The following is a 23,415-nucleotide window of genomic DNA, read 5'->3' as shown; positions in this document are numbered from 1 at the left end:
TTTCCGGCGGGTGACGTGACACGTGTTGATCAAATAAAATAAAATGAGAAAAAATTACTTTTAATCTTAATATATAATTATTTTTAATATAAGATAATTACTTTTACTAATATATTTTTAATTATTTACAAATTATATTTATCCTAAATACTCGTATCTACAGTTGACACGATGGTCGAGACGGAGATAGTATATTTTATTTATACATATAAAAAGACTTATATTTATTTTTTTTTTGGACATTTTTGTTCTTTTAGTTGTTATATTCGCAAATAACAAACTACAATAATAGTTATATATTATAAATATTTATTTTTGTTGTTTATTATTATTATTATTATTATTATTATCATTTTAATTAACAAGGTGTTTCTTAACTGAAAAAACTAATAAAGTGCACACTTTAATTTATTTTATTCATTGTAATTATTATATATATATAATTTAAATAGCTAATATCTGATGTGTTTCTTTTGGTTAAATTTGAGAAAATTTGATTTGAGTTTGATATTAAAATAATATTTGATTATATATTTTATTAAATATATATATATATTTTAAAAAATACAAAGTTCAAATAATAAAATTTGAGAAAATAAATATAAAGAAATAGACCCCCGATGAAGGGGCTGCAACCCACCCTTGCCATATCCATCTGCACGATAATAGTGAGAATTTCCTCCCTATTTGAAGAAAAAATAAATATGAAATTTTGGAGTCAAATTTTCTGATTTTGTTTGGGAAGAAAATTATGAAATTCCAAAGCTCTTTTTTTCTTTTTTTTTTTTTTTTACATAAAAAGTATGCGGTTAGTGAAAATATGCACACTATTTGTATGTTTTTTTTATTGTGCTTGAAGCCTCTTTATATTTTCAGTCAATGATATAAGAGTTATTTATTGTAATTTGAAATAAAATATTGATTCGTATTTTATTTAAATATTATTTTGATTTGAAGTTTTGTCAAAAAAAAAAATAATAATAATAATATTTTATTTTTTCATTGACAACTTTACTTTGTCCCAAAAATAAATACTATTTATTTTTTTTAATTGGACGAATAATATATTTTTATTAGTAATTATATGGAACGAATAATATTAATTTTATTTAGAAATCACAGTCTAACACATCCCAACTCTTATTCATATTATCCATATTAAAGTGAGATTACTTTTCATTGTCAAATAAAGAAAAAAAAAGTGAGATTACTTTTTTGAAATATATCCGAAGATAAAACCTCAGTTTTTTGAATAGTAAATAAAAACATTAAATTAAATATACAAGCATTCAGTTTTATTTGAGTTCTTTTTTTTTTTTTTTTCCTGCTAACAACGATGGAATTTGATTTTGTTGCAAAAAGATGACGATCTTGGGTTGTATCTGAATATTTCGTTGGAGATTTCCGTCGCTATTGCTAACGGAATTAGCCTGTATTAACATTTTGTTGCTAATTACGGCAAAAACCGCTTCAAAAGTCATAGAATCCATCGCAAATTGAGTCGGATTAATTTCGTGCATAAATTTTATTGTGAATTTCAATTTAATGATCCACCTCTTCATTCCGTTGGAATTCCATCTCAAATAACAATTTATCTTATGATTCCGTCCCCAAATTCGATGATAAAAACACAATTTTTTTGTAGTAATATAGATCATCACATCTAAAATATACTCCATCAAATATAAACCTAAAACAAAAGGTGTGTTCCCTTTGAAATGTTTCTTTAAAATTTGAATTTGAGTTATATTTTTTGATGTAATTGTTGTATGATATATATTTTATTTTAAAAATTATAAAAATTAAAAAATAAACAATAAAATAAAATAAAGGGAACACACCTATATATATATATATGTATATATATTATAAAAAACACACACACACTGATGTACTCAAAATTATCAAATTAAAATTCAAGGGACAAAATTGAAACAGAAATAAACAATAGTGATTTCATCCGTGTAAGAGTGAATGACAAATATTGCTAGGAACCAAACAGTATACCGAAAGTGGAAATCTAGATTTTAAATAATTTTTAATAATAATAATAATAATAATAATAATTTGGAAATGAATTTTATATATATATATATATATTTAAATATATTGTGTGGAGCTAATAAGCGTAGCAATACTTCCCCCAATCACTCCTGCAAAAATTAATTAATATAAATCGAGCGGCTAAAAACTCACCGGCGGAGCTTAACAATGGCGGCAGAGATAGACGAGCCAGTGACTCCCGCCGGTCGTCTCTTCCTCCAACCGCAGATCGATCAAGTCATAAATTGCGCCATGGCCAGCGAGCACGAGATTCCTCTCGACTCCATCAAACCCGAGATCCAAAACTCTCTCCTGCTCGTTCACCCCAAATTTCGCAGCCTCATGGTCAGAGATTCCGTCGGCCGCGAGTACTGGCGGAGAACCGAAGTCGACGTCGACCGCCACCTGATTTTCATCCACCGCCGTCTCTCCGAAGATCCTTCCGTCTCCGACGAAGACGCCGTGAACGATTACCTCGCCGATCTCTCCAATTCGTCGCCGCTCCCCGCCGACAAACCGCTCTGGGAAATCCACATCCTCGTTGCGCACAAATCGGCGGTTTTCCGTGTGCACCACGCGCTGGGTGACGGCGTCTATTTGATGGCGATGCTGCTGTCGTTCTGTAGAAGGATTGACGATCCTTCGCAGACGCCGTCTATCCGCGGCGTCGATACGTCGTCGTTTATGCCGAGGCGGTGGACTGTTCCGACGCTGGTGAAGATTGTTTGGTTTACTGTGATTTATGTTTTAGAGATAGCGCTGAGAATACTCTGGCGAAGAGATAGAAGGACCGCCGTGAGCGGCGGCGATGGAGTGGAGCTCTGGCCGCGGAAATTGGCGACGGCGAGGTTCCGATTGGACGACATGAAAACCGTCAAGCGTGCCGTTCCAAATTCGGTTAGTTTTTTTTTTTTAATATATAATATTTTTAAAATATTTATTATATTTTTTAATCATTTTATATTTATATTTTAATTTCCAAATATGCAATTGACAAAAAAAATCAATAACATACTGATTCTTTTATTTATTCATTAAGGATGTATTATAAAATTAGCACACATTAGCATAATCTTTAATACAACATATACTATGTTAAACAAAAATACTGACTTGTAATTATATTGCTTTTAACTGTATAAATTGTGTTATATTTGATTATATATTATATTCAAATAAATTATAAATTGTGTTGTTTGGTGTTACAATTGTACTCTTTTCGTCTCAAATATTATGGAACATCTTTTTTTTTATTTGTCCTAAATTTAATGTAACATTTTTTAATTTAAAAATAATTAATTAATTATATATATTTTTTATTTTATTTGATTATATCATTCAAATAAAATAGATAAATATGCATTTTTCTCTCCAATCACATTATCTAATCTCAAAATTATTTTTAATTATTTTATTTAATATCACCCACTTAAATTTTGGTGCTGAACTCAAATGTCCCCAATGTCTGGGGTGAAGGGTGTATTATGTTAAGATAGAAAGGAGAATACATTGTATAGTTAAACATAACACAATTAACACTACCTCAGTCCACCGTCAATCTATCCATTTGCATTTGGCGTCTTTGTTTTTAACAATAAAAATATTCTTATATTTGTATAATTTTTTGTACAAATATCATTACATTAGTATTATAAGACACCGATATAAATATTTTTATCGTTTTTTCTTTATTTGTACTATGTTTTGATATAATATTTAGCATTCAAATATTAACATGCAAAAAGTAAACGGATAAATTGATGGTGGACAGAGGTAGTAGTTGATCTTAACTCAATATATAGGAAAAAACAAAAAACCAAAACAAAACAATTATGTGATTTAATTTAACAAAACATATACTCCCTCTGTCCCAATATAATAGTCATGTTTATCATTTTTGTCCGTCCCAAAACAATAGTCTTATTTTCATAAATAATCATATTACTATAAAATTACTCTTACTTTTTCGTTATTATTACACAATTGTCATTACTTTTTATACTAATACACTCACAAGGACAAAAAAGTTTTTTACCCATGCTTTTTACCAATTACCGATATAATATCAATATTTCTTAAATCTCGTACCAAACACAACCCAAACTATAGTTTTGGGACGGATGGAGCATTGTTTTTATTTATACCATGCAGTAATTGTGTATTTGACCTGCCGTAAGTATTGTGCCAAGATATTTCAATCTCTCTAATTTCACTATAATTATGTAATTTGTTCCACTAATTTCTAATTGTTGATGTATTTTTTCAACAAAAATAAAGTAAAATTCAAAGACATAGAAAATATCCTTAAACTTGATTAATTAGTGCCTGAGATTAGGAATCTCTAAACACTGTAACGTACAGAAACTAAACTGGAAAATAAAATACTGAAATTTAAAGTGGTGATCCCCAAATCTGACTTTGCTTTGTTGAAGTTGATTGAAGATGCCTTGCCAAATGATGATCCAAATCCTTAAATATTCCCTGGGAAACCGTACTGAAAACCGTCACCCGAACGGTTACAACGTCTCCTTCTCAACCGTCTTCCAACCTTTCTTATGCTGACACGTGTCCCCAGCAGACCAAAAATCCCTATATTTCACTCCTTGAGCCAACTACAGACCTTCCGCTCTTTTGGCCCGACTTCGTCCTTCGTCCGACCTACTTCTTCGCCCGACCCCACTTGGGCCGACCTCCATATCAACCGCCCCCTATATTTGATCAAAGGCCTCCGTGTTTGTCCGACTCCTCCTTCTATCCGACCTACAGTTTACCCGACCTGCGGATATCCCATCTCAACGACTTTCTGTCTCGAGGATCTCCCGACTTGAAAACCTTCCGACTTGAGGTCTTTCCGTCTTGCGGACCTCCCGACCTGAAGACCTTCCGACTTGAGGTCTTTCCGTCTTGCGGACCTCCCGACCTGAAGACCTTCCGACTTGAGGTCTTTCATCTTGAGGGCCTCCCGACCTGAAGACCTTCCGACTTGAGGTCTTCCCGTCTGGCGGACCTCCCGACCTGAAAACCTTCCGACCTGAGGTCTTTCCGTCCTGAGGACCTACCGACCTGAGGTCCTTCCGTCCTGTATTTTCCTTAGAAATAAATAAATAAATTTATTTTCCTTGATTTCCTCACGGTGTCCTTCAGCCAGTTCAATCAACCCTATTGTCAGGCCCATTCTTCTTTTTACCTTGGGCTTTTAACCTAATTCTAAATTTCGTACGTAACAACTTGCCCGCCGCCAAGGGACTTTCAAACGCCATTTAGCAATCAATGTTTGGAAGTTCATAAATCACTACCCTCTTGAAAAACTCCCTTAGCAACTGCACCAGTTACTGCAACACTCCTGATAAACTTCCTTCTTCGCAATACAAGCCTGTGTGAATCACAATCCCAAAACATTCTAACTATGGCGAATCAATACATGCCTGCCCTTCCTTTCGACGGAACCCTTCCAGAAGGTCCATTTTCAGCTTCGAAAGTACTAACTCCGACGATCCGTCCATATTGCACTACTCCTGAAGATTCAAATCGGATGAGGGAAGTTTTGGAATCTCGCAACCCCTTGGCTATCAACAATCCCAACTACCAAGCAGTTCGCATCCGGGACAGCATCAAAACCCATCTCACAGACCCAAAAGATCTGTATCGCGCTTGGTATCGACGAGTAGCAGAACACTTCCAGACCCAATGGCGTTCCCAAAAAATCGACCAAGCAATATTGCTGTCCACCATGCCTATCAACCTGCATGAGAAGGTGTTGTTGGCCATGTCTGCCTTCTGGAATGCGGAAAATGGGACTTTCCTCTTCCCATCAGGCCCCTTTGGCCCAACTCTTATGGACGTGGCCATGATCGCACATCTCCCAATCGTGGGTGAAGACCCTGTAATGGGAGCCCTAGATGGGCAGGAGCCATCAGAAGACCATCCGGGATGGTCCTTACAAAGTGTGAAGGAATGGGGTTGGACAAAGTTCGCAACCGACCAGCAAGGGGCTCCAGGGACTCCTGTAACCGACCGGGAGCATACTGCCTTTATTCTGTTCTGGCTTTGTAGGTACATCATTGTTTCTCCTTCCAAAAGTGTTCTTCCTTCCCACCTCGACCTGGCCATTCATATTGCGTCAGGTCGGTTCTTCTCCCTTGGTACTCTATTTTTAGCCAATCTGTTCGAAGGACTCACCAGGGTTAGCCTTCGTTTAACAGATAACGATAATAGGAAATTAGACACTGCCGCGTCGGGTCCTTTTTGGTTTTTAGAACTTTGGTCCCGTCTTTACTTTCCCAACGCGTTTAACTTAGGATCTCCGCCCACTATGCCAACGTCTGAAAAACATTTAGGATTAATCCTCAACCGACTCTGCTCAGGACGCAATAAACTCCAATCATCCGACCCAATAATAACTGCCATTTTAACAGATACCCGCAGTAACTCTCGATTTTCTATGTATAAAAAATATGCGGGTTATGCTCCCGACCATTTTTGGCCCTTTCCAGTACCAAACCCACTTCCGACTCCTGAGCCTTGTCCTCATCCCACCTATCCTTTCGCCTGGGACGTCGCCCTCAAACCCAGGTCTCTTTTTAGTAGCAAGAAACTTGATAAAAAAGGGCAGAAAACTTTTTACACTTTTAACTATGAACCTCAATTCATGGCGCGCCAGTTCGGCTGTTGCCAAGGTATCCCTGGACCCGTCGCGTGTCCCCAAATAATTTTTCAAAGCCCCGACCGACGAGTCCTTCCTAATTCAATCCCTTCTTATATCTCCCAGCTCACCACGTATATAATTTCCAATTCTTATATTCCTTTCCGCTCCAACCCTGAGATCGTAGATACTTTCAATGAATGGTGGTCGGTCGTATGGTCCCTGATATCCCCTGATGAGAGTCGGTTGCTGAACGTCCTCCTCCCTCCCCAAGGACTGGTTCTAGGGACGGCGATACATACTAGCACCCAAAAACATACAACCGCCCCGGGAATCGGATCTGGTGGTCCCACGCGCAAAAGAAAAACTTCCCAATTGCAAACACCCCCGACCTCGGAGACCGACCAACAAACACTAGCAGACCTTGGAATAAATAGGACGTCAGCAAGGACCCGACCCCGAATTGGTAATGTTTCTTAACACCGTGAACCAATTCACTAAATCGTAACTTTGATTCTACTCATTTCATTCCCCAGAACCGACCTTGGTGACACCGACCAAGCAACCGACGCCAGCACCAACCGACCATTCAATCGGGCCTTTGGTCCAGACCAATTTGCCAATGAGCAATCGGGCGGAGGACCCGACGCGGAGGCAAACTCTTCCTCCCGCACCGAGGAGTGGTCGGGCCAGGCCCCCGACCAGGAGACAATCTTTACCAGCAGTACCTACAGAACCAGTAAGTTCTCTCACCAGCACTCCTTAGTATTCTAATGATCAACCTTGATATAGTTAACAACAAACATCTTCATGATTTTTCCACAGACACCTTCACCCATCCCATCAGCAGCAGGGGTCTCTTCTGACAGCGAGGGGACTACTTCCCAGATGGGTCGGCCGCCATACATGGCATCAGACTCATCTATATCAAAGGAAGAACCAGCCGCCCTCGCCGAAACTGACCTTCAAAACGACATCCCTGATGCTGCTGATCCCGAAATCGAAGGTGCCCCAGAGATCCTGGCTGCAGTGGCTCTAGAGGTAGCCGTCCAACCTGCAGCCGCCCTACCAGCAGCGGCACTCCCTCTAGCCATCGAATGGCAGGCAGAAGAACCACCCGTGGCAGCCCAACCTCCAGAAATGGGAGAAATGTCTTCATCCGATTCGGAGACTTCTGTGAATTTGGTAAGATTAAACCAATCCAGGTCATAACTTTTCTTTCGAAAAACACTAACTGTTTCCAATACTACTTTCTATAGGGACCCAGGTCGGCACCTCAGCGACCATTCGCAGCAGCCGACGAGTCGGCTGCTATTATACCAGCTGTCTGCCCAACTCGACCGACCTCATTGCTGCCCCCCTCACTGACAGCAGTCCGCCCAGAGGTACCACATATTTTCTCCGAACAAATTTGCAACTCCCTTGGAATATGTATTGACATTGTAGGACTTGCAGGGGCCTTCGGACTTAGCTGTCCTATCGACTGTTCCGGTTCCAGCGGAGGCCCAGACTGTGTTCACTGAGGCCATTAACCGTCCCCTGTCCGAACTAAGGTCCGACTTATTGGACAAACTCATTCAGACGGTTGGTGGCCTTCTTTTTTACACTCCAACGGAATCACCAGCCGTCCCCATTCTGCATCGGCTGATGGAAAGACTTACAGAGCTCAAGACTGAAGTGGTAGTCATTGGCCTTCTGTCAGCCGAAACCCCCCAGCCCGACTTCGATCAAACAACGCTGGAGAATTCTTTGACCAAGACTCGAGAATCCCTTCAGCAAACTACTGGAAGACTGGGTGGTCTCCTTAGCACGAAAGCTCTGGTTGATGATGCCATTCAGAAAAAGGAGGCAGAATTGCGGGAGCTGAGGAAAGAACAGTCTACCCTGGATAAGCAAATTACCAATGAACAGCATCTGCTTGAGAAGTATACCAAAAATGAGGCTGAATTGGATCAAGAGCTGAAAACCCAAGCCCGATCCCAATTCATCAGAAGATATCAGATGGCTGCCAATACCAGAAGGCTATCCAGGGATGAAAACAAATGGACACAGATAAAAACTGCCCTAGGGGCACTATTGTAATATTTCCCCCTTTGTAACAACAACTGACTTAGTAATCCATTTTTTCTTTCTTCTCTCAAAACAAGGATCACCTTTCAATTCCCAGCTTTATAGGAAACGAACCAAACTCCTTCTTTAAAAGAACATTGTTTCTCACATTTCAAGAAACACATTCCCAGGCACACTGAAAGTGTTAACAAACATGGCGAATGACCGACCTCATGTTCCATCAAGCAACTGGGAGGGTGTTCTTCAACCCTTCTTTGTAGGTAATCACCCTATTGGAGGCCATGCAGAAGACTTGTTACATATACTCAAGCAACTAGACTTCAAATTCCGATTCTCCCAACGAGGTAGAAGAACTATTCATCGCGTCATCCGCCTGATGGAAAAAGTCATTGAGGGGTATGAACCTCTTCATGACATCCTCAGCCGCATCCCTGATCTCCATCATCACATGGAAATGATCGAAAATCACGCAGCAAACATACTTCCAGATCTTGGTTGGGATAACCTATTTTCCAACCAACGAAAAGTCTTTTCAAGATTGCGGACCATCGTTGATCGTGAACATCAAGCCCTAACAGACATGCAAGCACGTACCCACCAAGATCTAGATGACATGCAAAGCCAATGGGAAAGGTACCGACCAGACTTGGAAGATCTTATTGAAGAAGAACCAGAGCTAATATCCACTCACTGGGATGAGAAGTCTGATTCAGAGACAGAAAAGTTCTCACAACCACACGATGACTAACAGAAATGAACCTTCCAGTAGGTTCGAACCCCCATAAATGGGTTCTGAATAATATGTGGTTTCAGGCAGTTTTGTTATCTGAAAAGGCAGGATAATACCTCTTCAGATATTTAGCATTAATACAATCATGTACTCTTCTACCTTCATGATTTACAATAATGAACGCGCCATTTCCAATATCTTTTTGAACAATGTATGGTCCTTCCCAATTCGGTGACCACTTTCCCAATTGATCAGTTTTCTTATATGTAGGAAGAATGGTCTTCCAGACTAGGTCTCCTTTTTGGAATGTCCTGTGAAGAACTTTCTTTCCGTAACTCCTTGCTCTGATTTCACTCTGTTTCACACTTCGATCTATTGCATGGAGACGGTTAACATCCAAATCTTCTAACTGCTGCAACATAAGTTGTTGGTATTCCTTTGTAAGATCACTATCAGTAAATTCTGTTCGGCCGGATGATGCCCGAATTTCGGCTGGTAAAACAGCATCTTGGCCAAACGTAAGTTGGTACGGCGAGAACCCTGTGGCCGTATTTCTGGTATTTCTATGTGCCCATAAAGCCTGAGACAATAACAAATGCCACTTTCTTGGGTTCCCTTCAATCATCTTCTTTATAATCCCAATGATAATCTTATTTGCTGCTTCCGCCTGTCCATTGGCTTGGGGATAATAAGGTGAAGAATGATGTAACCGAACACCGAATTCTGCCAAGAAATTAGAGAACTTTTCCCCTGTAAAGACCAAGCCTTGGTCGGTTGTTATAGACTGAGGAATACCATATCTGTAAATAATTTGGTTCAAAACGAAGTCTATCACTTCTTTCTGATCCACATTTTTCAAAGCAACTGCTTCTACCCATTTGGTAAAGTAATCAGTCGCGACCAATATGAAACAATGATGTTTCGATGAAGCAGGATGTATCTTACCAATAATATCCATAGCCCATGATTTAAAAGGCCATGGTTTTGCCAAGAATTGCAATTCGGTTACTGGCAAATGGTTTAAGTTTCCATGTCTCTGACATTCCTGGCAGCCTTTGGCAAATTGTATGCAGTCTTCAAAAATCTTTGGCCAGAAAAACCCCAAGCGATGAATGGCCCATCTCATATTGAGACCTGCCCGATGAGCTCCACATATCCCACCATGTACTTCTGTCATCACTTCTAGAGCTTCTTTAGATCCCAAGCATTTCAAAAGTAAACCTTCAAATGATCTCTTATACAAAATTCCATTTATCAATTGAAAACGTAAAGCCTTCAATCGTGTCGCAATTGAAACACTCGCACCAGGATTCTGTAAATACAGGATAAGCTCTGTTCTCCAATCGGGCACTGTTTCGCAGTCGGGCTCCTGTCCGACAGTCTCCTGCTCGACCAGAACTTCGCAGTCGGGATCCTGTCCAATAGCCTCTTGCCCGACCGTAACTTTGCAGTCGGGATCCTGTCCAATAGCCTCTTGCCCGACCGTAACTTTGCAGTCGGGATCCTGTCCAATAGCCTCTTGCCCGACCGTTTGGTCATATATTGGGTCTGTCTTTTCTTCTATGCCCGACTTGATCTCCGACCACATATCCTCCAGAATTCCTTTACAAGCCCTTTGAGCCAACTCATCGGCACGTTGGTTTTCTTTCCTCGGAATGAACTCAATTATTACTTCTGAGATTTTCGTCAGTAACCGACCCACAATGTCCCTGTATCTACGGAGATGAGGGTAATTACAAACATATTGGTTGTTTACCTGGTTGATTACTAGTTGAGAATCCCCTCTTATGATTACAGACTGGACCTTCCTGGCTATTAAAGCCTCCAGACCCAAAATTAAAGCCTCATATTCTGCCGAATTATGGGTCATGGCTTCCAATCGTAATTGTAAGTTGATCTTTTGACCATCAGGTCCTTGCAAAAAGACCCCTGCCCCTGATTTGTTTCCAGAGGTAGAACCATCAAAGAACATCAACCATGTTCTGGTACTTATATATGGCACACATCCGACCTGTAGATTATCCAGATATGATGAGCAACTAAATGGTCGGACACTATCACAAAGAGAATACCCGACTTGTGAGAATTCTGCCAAGAAGTCGGCTACTGCTTGTCCCTTAATTGCCCTCAGCGGGGAATGTTGAAGATCGAAAGGAGCCAATTTGATGGCCCATTTCATGAGTCTGCCCTTCATAGTAGGTCTCTGTAAAATCAATTTGATGAGATCCACCTTTGATATGACCTCAACTCTTCTGGGCAGCAAATAATGCTCGAGTTTAGTGCAAGCGAAGACCAATGAATAACACATTTTTTCTGGCATAGTGTAATTCAATTCTGGTCCTGTAAGGGTTTTACTGAGATAGTAAATTGCCCTTTCCTTCCCGTCATCACCATCCTGCGCCAATAAACAACTAACCACTTCATATGTATTTGCCAAATAAAGTTTGAGTGGCCGACCTTGTTTGGGAGGCATCAAGACTGGAGGGTGAACCAATGCCTGCTTGATAGCATCTAAAGCCGTTTGTTGGTCGGGCCCCCATTCAAAGGCAATCTTTCCAGCTTTCAACAATTTAGTAATAGGTCTGACCTTGCCAGCAGCATTAGAAATGAAACGCCTCAAATAATTCACCTTACCCAACAGACTCTGGATTTCTGTAACCGTCTTGGGTGGCCGACTATCAAGAATGGCTTTAGCCTTGTTGGCATCAATTTCAATTCCTCTCTCATGAACTAAGAATCCTAGAAAGCTCCCGGCTGATATTCCAAAAGCACATTTGGTTGGATTCATCTTCAACTTGTACTTCTTCATTCTTTCAAATGCCTCTTCAAGATCCCTCAAATGTTCGTCAAAACTGGCAGATTTAACTATAACATCATCAATATACACTTCCATAGATCTGCCAATTAAATCATGAAAGATTGAATTCATGGCTCTTTGGTAAGTTGCCCCTGCATTCTTTAACCCGAATGGCATGACTGTCCATTCATAAATACCCAAAGCCCCTGGGCATCTGAATGCTGTCTTAGGAATGTCTTCTTCTGCCAAGAATATTTGGTTGTAACCTGCATAACCATCCATCAGACTAAGGATTTTATGCCCTGCTGCTGCATCTATCAGCATGTCGGCCATAGGCATCACATATTCGTCCTTAGGGGTAGCTAGATTCAAATCCCTGAAGTCGATGCATATCCTTATCTTACCATTTTTCTTGACCACTGGCACAATATTAGCCAGCCACTCCGCATAACGGCAAGGTTGAATGAAACCCACTTTGAGAAGTTTTTGGATTTCTTCCTTGATTTGAGGCATCAGATCTGGACTCATTCGCCTTGGAGGTTGTTTGTAAGGTTTACAACCTTCTTTGATGGGCAATCGATGCTCTATTAGACTTCTTGTCAAACCAGGCATCTCTGAATAATCCCATGCTAAACAATCAATGTTGTTTCTAATAACTTCGAGCATCATTGTTTGTTGCTCTTTAGACAAATAACCACTTAACCTGATCACTTTTGGAACCAATTCGGTTCCTAAATTAAACTCCAATAATGGGTCTTGTGATGAAGCTGTTGGTTCTGTTTTTTCTAATAATCGGGCCAGCGAAATTGTTCATCTTCTTGGAGGTGAACATCCAGAATCTCTTTACTATTTTCTGCTTTATATAATAACTGCTTTAAATAGAACTTATTAATAAGAGAACTACATACTTCTAAGCTTGTATCTTCCATTACAAACAAATTATACGGGAATGGGTGTGGCTTTATCATGAGCCATACAATAAAGGTGTTCTTTTAATAGAACATCGAGTTCTGGCCAGTGACTTTATAACCCTTGATTGGGTATTCCCTGGCCATGTACAACTGAGACATCGGAGCCACCTGACTGGAATAAAACACTGACTCTTCAACTTGTTCGGTTACATCGAATGGGTTGTCATTCGCTTCCATTTTGAAGACTTGATTTCCCTCCCAGAACATTAATTGTTGGTGCAGGGTTGAAGGCACACATTGAGAGGCATGAATCCAGTCTCTTCCCAGCAAGAGAGAGTATGTAGTATCTGCGTCCACAATAAAGAAAACAGTAGAGATCTTCTTTGGTCCGACCTCGATTGTGGCAACCATCATGCCTTCCGGCTTGGTCGGTTGCCCTGTAAAACTTGTCATTTCGAATTCCACAGGAGATAGATCATGTATTCCTTTTCCTAACTTCTTGAGAGTCTTCAATGGCATAACATTAAAAACTGCTCCATTATCCACGAAAACCTTTGTGATTGGTTTCCCACAAATATGAGCATTAACATACAGAGGCTTCAAATGGGAGATCGCACCCTCTGGAATAGGAGGAAACACAATCGAAGGTGGCTCCGGTTGAGGCTCAGAATCTGAAGTCTTTGCTCCCTCTGTCTCCTCTAATTCACCATCTGCCAAGAAAGCCCATAAAGGTTCGTCCATAGTTTCATCTACCAGACTCGCCCACGTCGGTTCATCACTCATCTGATTAATCTCTGTCATTCGACAAGGGATTCGTGGTCCCAGACGAGATTTAACAGACCTTAAACTTTCCTCTGTAGTTATAACTTCTTCCTTCGTCTTGTTCTGAGGTTGAAGCGTCAAAGATTCTATACGGAAGTCTTCAAAAGATGGATTGATGTTGATTCGTTCACAATGTTGGCATCTAAAACCTTTAATTATTTCATCTGCCACACCTTTACCTTTCCCCAGTCCCGACGAACTTCTTTTGGTATGGTCGGAAGCGCCTAATCCGTCATTCGGTTGCTTTCCTGACCAGACCCGACTGGACCGACCAACTGGAGACTGAATGGTTATTCCCTGCTCTTTGGTCGTTTGTTCTGTAAAGATCCGAATGGACTGACCTCCTGCCAAGTGGTCGGCTGCTTTTTGTTCGTCGGTTAGTTGTTCTGCTGAAGGACCTCTTTTCCCATACTTTGCAGCATACCTGCGTTTGGCATTGCGAATCTGTGTACGATTCATACCCGGGAAACGAGGGTCTATATCGACTGGTAAAGGCTTTTTATTTCGTGCCCAATTGCTCCCGACCGACCCTGTTTTTCTGGTCGGGTGATCACGTATCAAAACCTTTTCTTTCACCTCCACATTAAAAGAACCATCTGGATGGTCCCACTTTTCAGCAACTGGCTTCTCACAAATTTTGAGTCGTTCTTCCGGTCGGCTGCTGTTTGGCCGACTTCCTTTTTTTGTTTCGGGGCTTGGCTGGTTTCGTTCCCCTTTTTGTCCATCGTTGGCCGAACTTTTCCTTGTTTCCGAACTTGGTCGGATGTCAACCATTGCCGTTGTTACATTCGGAAACGGTTGCTGGTCTACACCTAGAGTGATGTATTTGAGCCGACCTGTCTTGATGGCCTTTTGAATTTCCTTCCTAAAATGAGTACACTGACTTGTAGTGTGTGTGAAAGAATTATGCCACTTACAATATGGTCTCCCTTTGATTTCTTCTTTAGTGGCAAGTCTTTGACCCTTTGGAATACGGATCTGCCCATCAGTCAGTAGGATATCAAAGATTTCATCAGCTTTCGAACTATCAAAGGTCGGTTGCTCCTTTCCTTCAGATCCTGGTACTGGCTTCAATTTAGGACATACATACGGTTTTCCAGAAAGGATTTCGGCTGCCATCTCTTCTGACTGATTAAAATCAAAGTCGCATGTTTCTGTTCCCATACTCGCCATATGTTGGCCTCTATTACGCCTGTTATGCTGATCTTCCTCTCTGAACAAAGATTCTAGACGTCCTGCCTTGGATGCAAGACTTGCCAAATCCTCAACATCCAGGGCAGTGAGTGCCTTTCTTAAACGAGTATGCATATTCCGGACCACTAAATTGGTCATCTCTTTCTCACTGATTACCGTAGGACATCGTCCCTTCATCAATCGCACCCTTTCTATAAACTGTGAAGCAGTTTCTTCTGGATACTGTCGCAATTCAAGTAGATCAGTTAAAGAAACAACTGGTAAAGGATTAAAAAATCTAGCGTGAAATGCCATCTCCAGTCCTTCCCATGTCTGAATTTGTGCTGGAGGCAAACTTACAAACCACGAAAACGCCGTTCTAGTAAGAGATAAACCAAACAGCTGTAACTTATAAAAAGGGTTATTGCCAACTTCTCCTAATTGTGCTGTGAACCGACCAACATGTTCTATGGTGGAAGATCCGTCCTCCCCTGAGAATGCATGAAAGTCGGGTGGTCGAAAATTCCTTGGGAGAGGGTGTTCATGAATGATCCTTTCTGGGAAAGGTCTTTGATATGCAGGGCGGTTAGCCATCTGAGGAGTTAATCCATACTGATCCCTTAATATATGTGCAATCTCATCAGGATCTACATGAAAGCGTTGATGATCAGGAACCTGGAACGGATCCTGCACAGGAATATGAATCGGATCATGTAAATATCCTTCAGGCCTGTCCTCCCTTGTATTGTTCGGCTGGGAACTGGTAACCCTTGGTCCCAGTGGAACATTGTTGGGAAAAGTCAAAGGAGTTTTTCCCCGATCCATTCGGTTGGGATTTGTGGCACTTGGGAATGTACTATCCACGAATGATGGCCCTGCGAAATTTGCCTGTGGTCTGGACGGTGACACTCCTGGTGGTGTTTGAGTGGGTTGAAGACTAACCCTTGACAATGCTTGATCTATCATGTTCTGCAACTGACTCTGTTGCTCACGCAACATGTTCGTTTGTTGCTCACGCAACATATTCTGCATAATCAAGGTATGCTGGTTGTTCATTTGTTGAACATAAGACCACCAATCAGTTGGTGGTTGTGGGATTTCCCCGGCATTTGGCACAATGGGTGGTGGAACGGATTCTCCCACCGGTGTCGAAGATGCTTGCGGTTGTGACCCTGCCATATGGACCCTTCCGATGATTCGGCCGGATCTAAGACGTATGAAATTATCGCCGGAATTGGAATGAGCAATTTTGTCTTGCTCCCACTGTGGTCGCCAATTTGTTGATGTATTTTTTCAACAAAAATAAAGTAAAATTCAAAGACATAGAAAATATCCTTAAACTTGATTAATTAGTGCCTGAGATTAGGAATCTCTAAACACTGTAACGTACAGAAACTAAACTGGAAAATAAAATACTGAAATTTAAAGTGGTGATCCCCAAATCTGACTTTGCTTTGTTGAAGTTGATTGAAGATGCCTTGCCAAATGATGATCCAAATCCTTAAATATTCCCTGGGAAACCGTACTGAAAACCGTCACCCGAACGGTTACAACGTCTCCTTCTCAACCGTCTTCCAACCTTTCTTATGCTGACACGTGTCCCCAGCAGACCAAAAATCCCTATATTTCACTCCTTGAGCCAACTACAGACCTTCCGCTCTTTTGGCCCGACTTCGTCCTTCGTCCGACCTACTTCTTCGCCCGACCCCACTTGGGCCGACCTCCATATCAACCGCCCCCTATATTTGATCAAAGGCCTCCGTGTTTGTCCGACTCCTCCTTCTATCCGACCTACAGTTTACCCGACCTGCGGATATCCCATCTCAACGACTTTCTGTCTCGAGGATCTCCCGACTTGAAAACCTTCCGACTTGAGGTCTTTCCGTCTTGCGGACCTCCCGACCTGAAGACCTTCCGACTTGAGGTCTTTCCGTCTTGCGGACCTCCCGACCTGAAGACCTTCCGACTTGAGGTCTTTCATCTTGAGGGCCTCCCGACCTGAAGACCTTCCGACTTGAGGTCTTCCCGTCTGGCGGACCTCCCGACCTGAAAACCTTCCGACCTGAGGTCTTTCCGTCCTGAGGACCTACCGACCTGAGGTCCTTCCGTCCTGTATTTTCCTTAGAAATAAATAAATAAATTTATTTTCCTTGATTTCCTCACGGTGTCCTTCAGCCAGTTCAATCAACCCTATTGTCAGGCCCATTCTTCTTTTTACCTTGGGCTTTTAACCTAATTCTAAATTTCGTACGTAACACTAATGTATAACTCATTTCTTTGAGCATATTTAAGAAAGCTATGTTAATTATTTTCATTTACTTATAATTGATTTAGTTAGCTTATTATTTCAAATTGTTCATAAAATATACTATTTTTATCACTTAAATATGTATTTAACTTTTATTTGTTTGTCACTTAAAAATATTTTTATTTTTTATTTAATAAAAAATTATACTACAATTTGAGTACAATTTTTTTTGTGACTGAGGGAATAATATATATATATATATATATATACTAATTTGGGAAAATACACGAACGTGTTCGATGGTAAATTTTTTAGCCTAGTTCACTAAAATGGATTTGTGGAACTGCTCCATAGTCAAATCATTTAAAATATTGTAGAATTTGACTTTATTTTTTATTATTTAATTATTGTAATTTTTTTCTAAAAAAATAATAATATTTTTATTATTTTCTATCCTAAATGTTCATTTTTTTTATTCGGTCAATTTTATATAATTTGTTATTTTATTAAAATAATTATATATTTTAATGACATTTTAAAATTTTAAAATTTATTATTTTTTAATTTTAATTAAATTATTTAATTATTTATATTATATTATAATTATTTTTACTAATATATTTTTTAATTATATATTTATTAAAGCCTTTTAAATTATCATATTAACAATGCAATTTTTACATCCAATATAAACACATACATATATATATATATATATATCTATAAAAATACAAAACGAAAAAAACTCATTGTTATTTTACATTGAATAAATAAATGAAGTGAAGTCATGTATGTATAGGCTTCTAGAGCGGTCCTTGAAAGCTGAAAGTTTGTCGGAACACATACGTGGCATTTATCAAACTATTTAATTTTTCTATATTTTATAGAGAAAGAATACGATAAACTAATAGGTTTATCTAGAAAAAGATTGAAAATAATACTAAAAAATTAATTTTTTTTTTTTTTTTTTCACACACGCACACCCTCACACCCCTGACGGAAATTTCATCCCGCACCTGCGTGGCATTTATCAAACTATTTAATTTTTCTATATTTTATAAAGAGAGAATACGATAAACGAATAGGCTTTTCTAGAAAGAGATTGAAAATAATACTAAAAAAATAGTTTTTTTTTTTTTTTTTTTCACACACGCACACATTCACACCCGCGACGGGAATTTCACCCAACACATGCGTGCCTGGGACTCAACCTCAAACGAAGAATCTTTCACTGCTTGATCTACAAGGATTTGACCTAAAAAAATAATTTTTCTGTAAGAGTCATTTCGTACTATTTTAGGTCATATGCAAAATTAAAAAATAAGCTCTTTAAAATCAAAATATATTTTTAAATTTTTTTTATTATAAATCATAAATTTAATAATGTATGAAAAGTTATAACATATTTTACAAACAATAAAATTACAGTATTAAAGAGTAACTGTAAGAATAAAAAATTGCTGATTTACTTATTATTTTTTGAAGAATTCTGTCATTCGAGCATTTTTTAAGCAAATTCATCTATCAAATTTTCGTAACAAATTATATCCAAAATTTTATTTTCAATTGTTACCAAAACTAGTCCATTAAATCTTTCATGTGACATAGAACTACGGAAGTAAAATTTGAGTAATATATATATATATATAAAGTTATTAGTATTTATTAAAATACATATTAATGGACCCTCACAAATTAGAAATTATAATTTTTTTATTTTTTCAATAAACAATCTGTTTGTAATTTTAATATTTCTCCTTTAATATTTATATCTATTATTAATTTACTATAATATTATGGCTAAATGGCACAAAAATTCAAACTCCCTCGGTGTTTCACTTACCCCATCGACGGTCCTTATTTAACAATATTTGACCTAAGTGCATTTAAACTAAGAATAAATTTAAAAATTTCAAATTCTAAACCCCTAAAATTACAAATATATTAAAACCTGAGAAAAATTATTCTTTTTGAGCATATTTATTATTTTTTTTAGACTAAATATAAGAAAAATGAATATATTTGTAATTTTAGGGATTTAGAAATTGAAATTCTAAAATTTATTCACAGTTTGAGCGCGTTTAGGTCAAATACCGTTAAATAAAAATCATCGAGGAGGTTAGATGCAAAGTTTATGAAACAACGATGGAATTTGACGTAGTTTGAGAAGTATAGGGAATTTTTGCGATAATTTCATGAAACTACAAATAAATTATGTTAGTCTAATATTATATATATATATATATACATTCATATATATTTATGGCCCCTACAAATTAGGAATCATGTGCAGTCGCTCATAGAACGCATGCTAATAGTTGGTTCTGTTTGATGTTATATTTTGTAAAGTAAAAAATGATATTTAATATGATATTTTATAAAATTGAATAGTGTCAAAATCTTCCATTAAAATCTAAGTTGAATGTTAATTTGAATTTGATTTAAATAATATTTTTTGGTGATATTTTATTAAAAAATAATATTTCCTCCATCTCTTTTGAATCGGGTCATTCGGGGTTTTGAAGTAGCTTTAAAAAATAATAGTATTTTATTGGTTAGTGAAATTGCGTAAGAGATTATGATTTTTTCGTCAGTAAAAAGTAAATGTATGTATAATTGTATATTTGTAATTTAAATAAAATTTAAAGATATTTTGATATTAATGTATAATTATTTTTATTGAAAAATGAAAAAGATACTTTGAAATTCGGACGAATGAAAATAGTAAAATAATTATTTTTAATTGGAGCAAAAATAGTTTATTTTTATTAGAAATGAAACGAATTGAATAGGAATATTTTTTATTGGAAAGAAAAAACAAACACATCCGTTTGTGTAAACTAAGTATTTCATTTTCATTTTGCAAGCCAAAAAAATGTCATCATCTTAATTCTTAAACTTTATTTAGTTAAGGAATATAAATTAAAATTCAACTTAAACTAGCAATTGATAGGGTTCGTTTACTGATGTTTTGAAAATTGAAAGTGTTTAAGTTTTCAATTCTTTTTAAATAATAACAATTAAAAGCAAAGTATTAGATATAAAAATATTTTAAACAACAATAACTCTTTATTAACTACTTTAAACATTTTTTTTTGTCTCAAAGCATCATTTTTTTTTTTTTTTGTCCGTTTCAAACATTCCGCAACATTTTTAAAATAAGAAATAATTAAATATATTTACTCTATATCTCACATTTTATTCCATTGCATCACTAAAATAAGTATACATTTTTCTCGATAATCATATTATTTAATTTTCAAATTATCTTACTTAATACTATTTACCTAAATTTTTGTGTCAAAAATAAATATTGCACTATATTTGAGACGAAGAGAGTATAAATGTAACATGTAAGATTACTCTCTTTTTTCGAATATTTTTATGTCGATCTAATAATTTTTCAATAACTTCGAAAATCTTACTAGTTCAGTTTTACTACACTCCCCGAAAAGCTTACGGAACTAAAAAAATTTTAGAATACAAATTTTTGCGTAGGATTAATATTTCTAGTGGATATAAGACTCATCGACTCGACTTGATTTATCCATATATACATGTACTATTATTTCATTTTCAAAGTCGGTATTTGTTGTTATTATCATTGTATTTGATAATTATGAAAACTTGATAGGTAATATATGTTATTTTTTGGTTAAATATACAACTAAACAGACAATCAATGATGTTCTTTTTGGGATACTGTCGAGTGGGATTTCAAGGTACTTAAACATCAGATCAAGCAAAGGTAATATCAATACTCGTAAAATTTACCATAATTGTTGTCTACTTACAAGACATTCTTTCACTTCGATATTGTTCTTGTTGTTATCATTATTTTCGTCGTTGTTGTTCAAGTAGCTTTGAAAGAAGGGGAACGGATCACCGGTGCGACCATGGTGAATTTGAGACAACAATACTTATCCAGTCTAAAGGACCACCATGCGAGCACTCAGCACGGCAATAGATTTGGAGTGATTCTATTACCGATTTATTACCATGGGCACGGCTTGAATCCTCTCGACTCCGTGAAGAGAGCCAAGGCGATGATCGACAAGAAGAAGCTGTCATTGGAAGCTCTTTTCACCTACGTTGTCTCGCTTCTCGTCACATGTTTCTTCGGGGCTAAGGTTGATTTTATTATCGCTCCTCGAGACAGGTTTACAAATATTTTTTTACTTGTGTCATACTATATAAACATAGAGATAAATTAAATTAAAAGATTTGATATAATATTAATATAAAAAAATAATTATTGATAAAATAGAATATCTTTATATTTTTTTAATTTAAATTAATTATTTTAATTGAATTGAACTTTAATTGGCCGGGTGATTGTAAGATTTTAAATCTTAAGTGGACACTATTTTTGAAAAAATTAATTGGATAAATGTAATATTTCGAGTTAAAAATGCTGACCCTAATTTTATTTATTTATTTTTTAATGATAGCACAGTTATTAAATTATAAAGAATTTCTTTTTATTGGAGTAAAATAACTGATGACACGTGCCAACAGTAAATAATGAGCGTGTCTACCCTGACTCCCTTGATCCTTAACATGATCTTGAAACAAATAAGATGGTTGGTAATTTAATTTGCTTGTGGATTTGCAGCTGACTAGCATCATTGATTATCGCATCTTCTGTAACACGACATTTACGATATCCAATGTGGCCGGGCCGGAGGAGAAGATGACGCTTGTTGGTAACGTCGTCAAGTACATTCGGGCAACATCCAGCAGCCTTCCTCATGTAATGTAGTAAATATTAGGACTTAGTTGTCCTTTTTTCTTATTTCTCGATCCAATATGTGTCATTCGAATCAATAAAAAAAACAATTTAATTTTGGTTAGGCGATAACAATGCATATGGTGAGCTACGCCGGATATGCAGACATGCAAATTTTGGTGGCAAAAGATGTGATTCCGGACCCGAAAGTTCTTGCCAAGTGTTTCGAAGACGCCTTGGCTGAGATGAAGGAAGCTGCCGAGTCTAGCTGCCCGAAAAGCTAAAGGTATTAAACAAACATCGTTTGATAACATTACTTTGGCGATAATATGTACTTAATGTTATGTTTTGATTCATCTTATGTCCATTCTTTCTTGCCTGAATAGATTTTTCCTGTGATCCAAGAATGATCAAACAAGCCATTTTAGGTTAGTTAGGCTATCCGCAATGGAGATAATTAATATATATATATATATATATATACATTTAGATTATCAAACTGAATTAGGGTTAGGATCAAATCAGATAATTTCCAACCTCAAGTATGCTAAGGTAACACTCAACCACTTGAGCTACACATCCTCGGCGATCTCTACCCTACTTAATGCTCGGATAATTCGGATAGTGCTTTGATATATATATTGTTCTCACAGTTACTCAAAGCGATTTTTTTAAAATCGATCAAAAACCGCATCCGGTCACCATAACCACGCACAATTCAATATGAATTCGGAAGGTGATAGTTCCCGCGTGTAACAGACTGTAACTACCCAAGTGACTTCCTTTAAATTTGCTAATTCCGACAGGGAAAAAGAGGATATTTAGCAAGATACATAAATTTCTTGAGGAATTTTTGGGGGTCATCACTTTAAATTTTTGTACGATTTATTTATTTGTTTATTTTGGATGACGTGGGAACCCACAGCTGCTATCCGAAAATGCGCACTGGGTAAACCCTCGGCCGAACCTAATACCCTAATGTATCTTGTAATAGCTTAAGAATTCTATTTTTTTCAAATTATAGAAATCAAGTTCAAGGAACTGTCCGAATTTTTACTTTTTTTTAGTTACATTTCTAAGTTTAACTATTACTATATATAAATATATAAAGTATATATGTATAGATAAATAAAAATATATGTAAATTGATGGATATTAATATATATGGATACTAGCAGCACGGGTACCTATAGAATTTATGATATTAATTTAATTTTTATATTTTAAATAATAAATTTTATTTTGATAAT

At 37.4% G+C, this 23,415-nt stretch overlaps 2 protein-coding genes across 3 annotated transcripts; both read left to right on the top strand.

Annotated features, from left to right (window-relative positions):
• Positions 1-2,138: 2,138 nt before the first annotated feature.
• On the top strand, positions 2,139-22,598 carry LOC127254975 (wax ester synthase/diacylglycerol acyltransferase 11-like). Of its 2 annotated transcripts, XM_051280370.1 has the most exons (5): positions 2,139-2,940; positions 21,112-21,184; positions 21,298-21,566; positions 22,052-22,189; positions 22,291-22,598. In XM_051280370.1, the coding sequence occupies exons 1-5, from the start codon at positions 2,212-2,214 to the stop codon at positions 22,447-22,449; spliced, it is 1,368 nt and encodes a 455-aa protein (XP_051136327.1). In that variant the 5' UTR covers positions 2,139-2,211; the 3' UTR covers positions 22,450-22,598. The 2 variants fall into 2 exon arrangements, with proteins under 2 accessions (XP_051136327.1, XP_051136335.1); XM_051280378.1 differs by lacking the exon at positions 22,291-22,598 and having other exon boundaries at positions 21,298-21,595; positions 22,052-22,190.
• Positions 4,276-9,548, top strand: LOC127254965 (uncharacterized). Its single transcript, XM_051280343.1, has 5 exons — positions 4,276-7,151; positions 7,222-7,424; positions 7,511-7,870; positions 7,945-8,070; positions 8,141-9,548. The coding sequence occupies exons 1-5, from the start codon at positions 5,450-5,452 to the stop codon at positions 8,765-8,767; spliced, it is 3,018 nt and encodes a 1,005-aa protein (XP_051136300.1). The 5' UTR covers positions 4,276-5,449; the 3' UTR covers positions 8,768-9,548.
• Positions 22,599-23,415: the final 817 nt, after the last annotated feature.

This window comes from Andrographis paniculata, unplaced genomic scaffold, assembly GCF_009805555.1.
Source record: "Andrographis paniculata isolate CXL003 unplaced genomic scaffold, ASM980555v1 Contig12END, whole genome shotgun sequence".
In the NCBI taxonomy this organism is placed as follows: Eukaryota; Viridiplantae; Streptophyta; class Magnoliopsida; order Lamiales; family Acanthaceae; genus Andrographis; species Andrographis paniculata.
Note: the sequence above shows the minus strand (reverse complement) of the source record. Positions and strands in the feature narration are given on the sequence as shown.

Bases quoted from the DNA above. Each gene is read 5' to 3' on its own strand.
- LOC127254975 (XM_051280370.1), top strand. From the start codon at position 2,212: ATGGCGGCAGAGATAGACGAGCCAGTGACTCCCGCCGGTCGTCTCTTC. The intron at 2,941-21,111 runs GTTAGTTTTTTT...ACAACTAAACAG, and splicing joins AGCGTGCCGTTCCAAATTCG to ACAATCAATGATGTTCTTTT. The intron at 21,567-22,051 runs GTTGATTTTATT...GTGGATTTGCAG, and splicing joins CATGTTTCTTCGGGGCTAAG to CTGACTAGCATCATTGATTA.
- LOC127254965 (XM_051280343.1), top strand. From the start codon at position 5,450: ATGGCGAATCAATACATGCCTGCCCTTCCTTTCGACGGAACCCTTCCA. The intron at 7,425-7,510 runs GTAAGTTCTCTC...ATTTTTCCACAG, and splicing joins CAGCAGTACCTACAGAACCA to ACACCTTCACCCATCCCATC. The intron at 8,071-8,140 runs GTACCACATATT...TAGGACTTGCAG, and splicing joins TGACAGCAGTCCGCCCAGAG to GGGCCTTCGGACTTAGCTGT.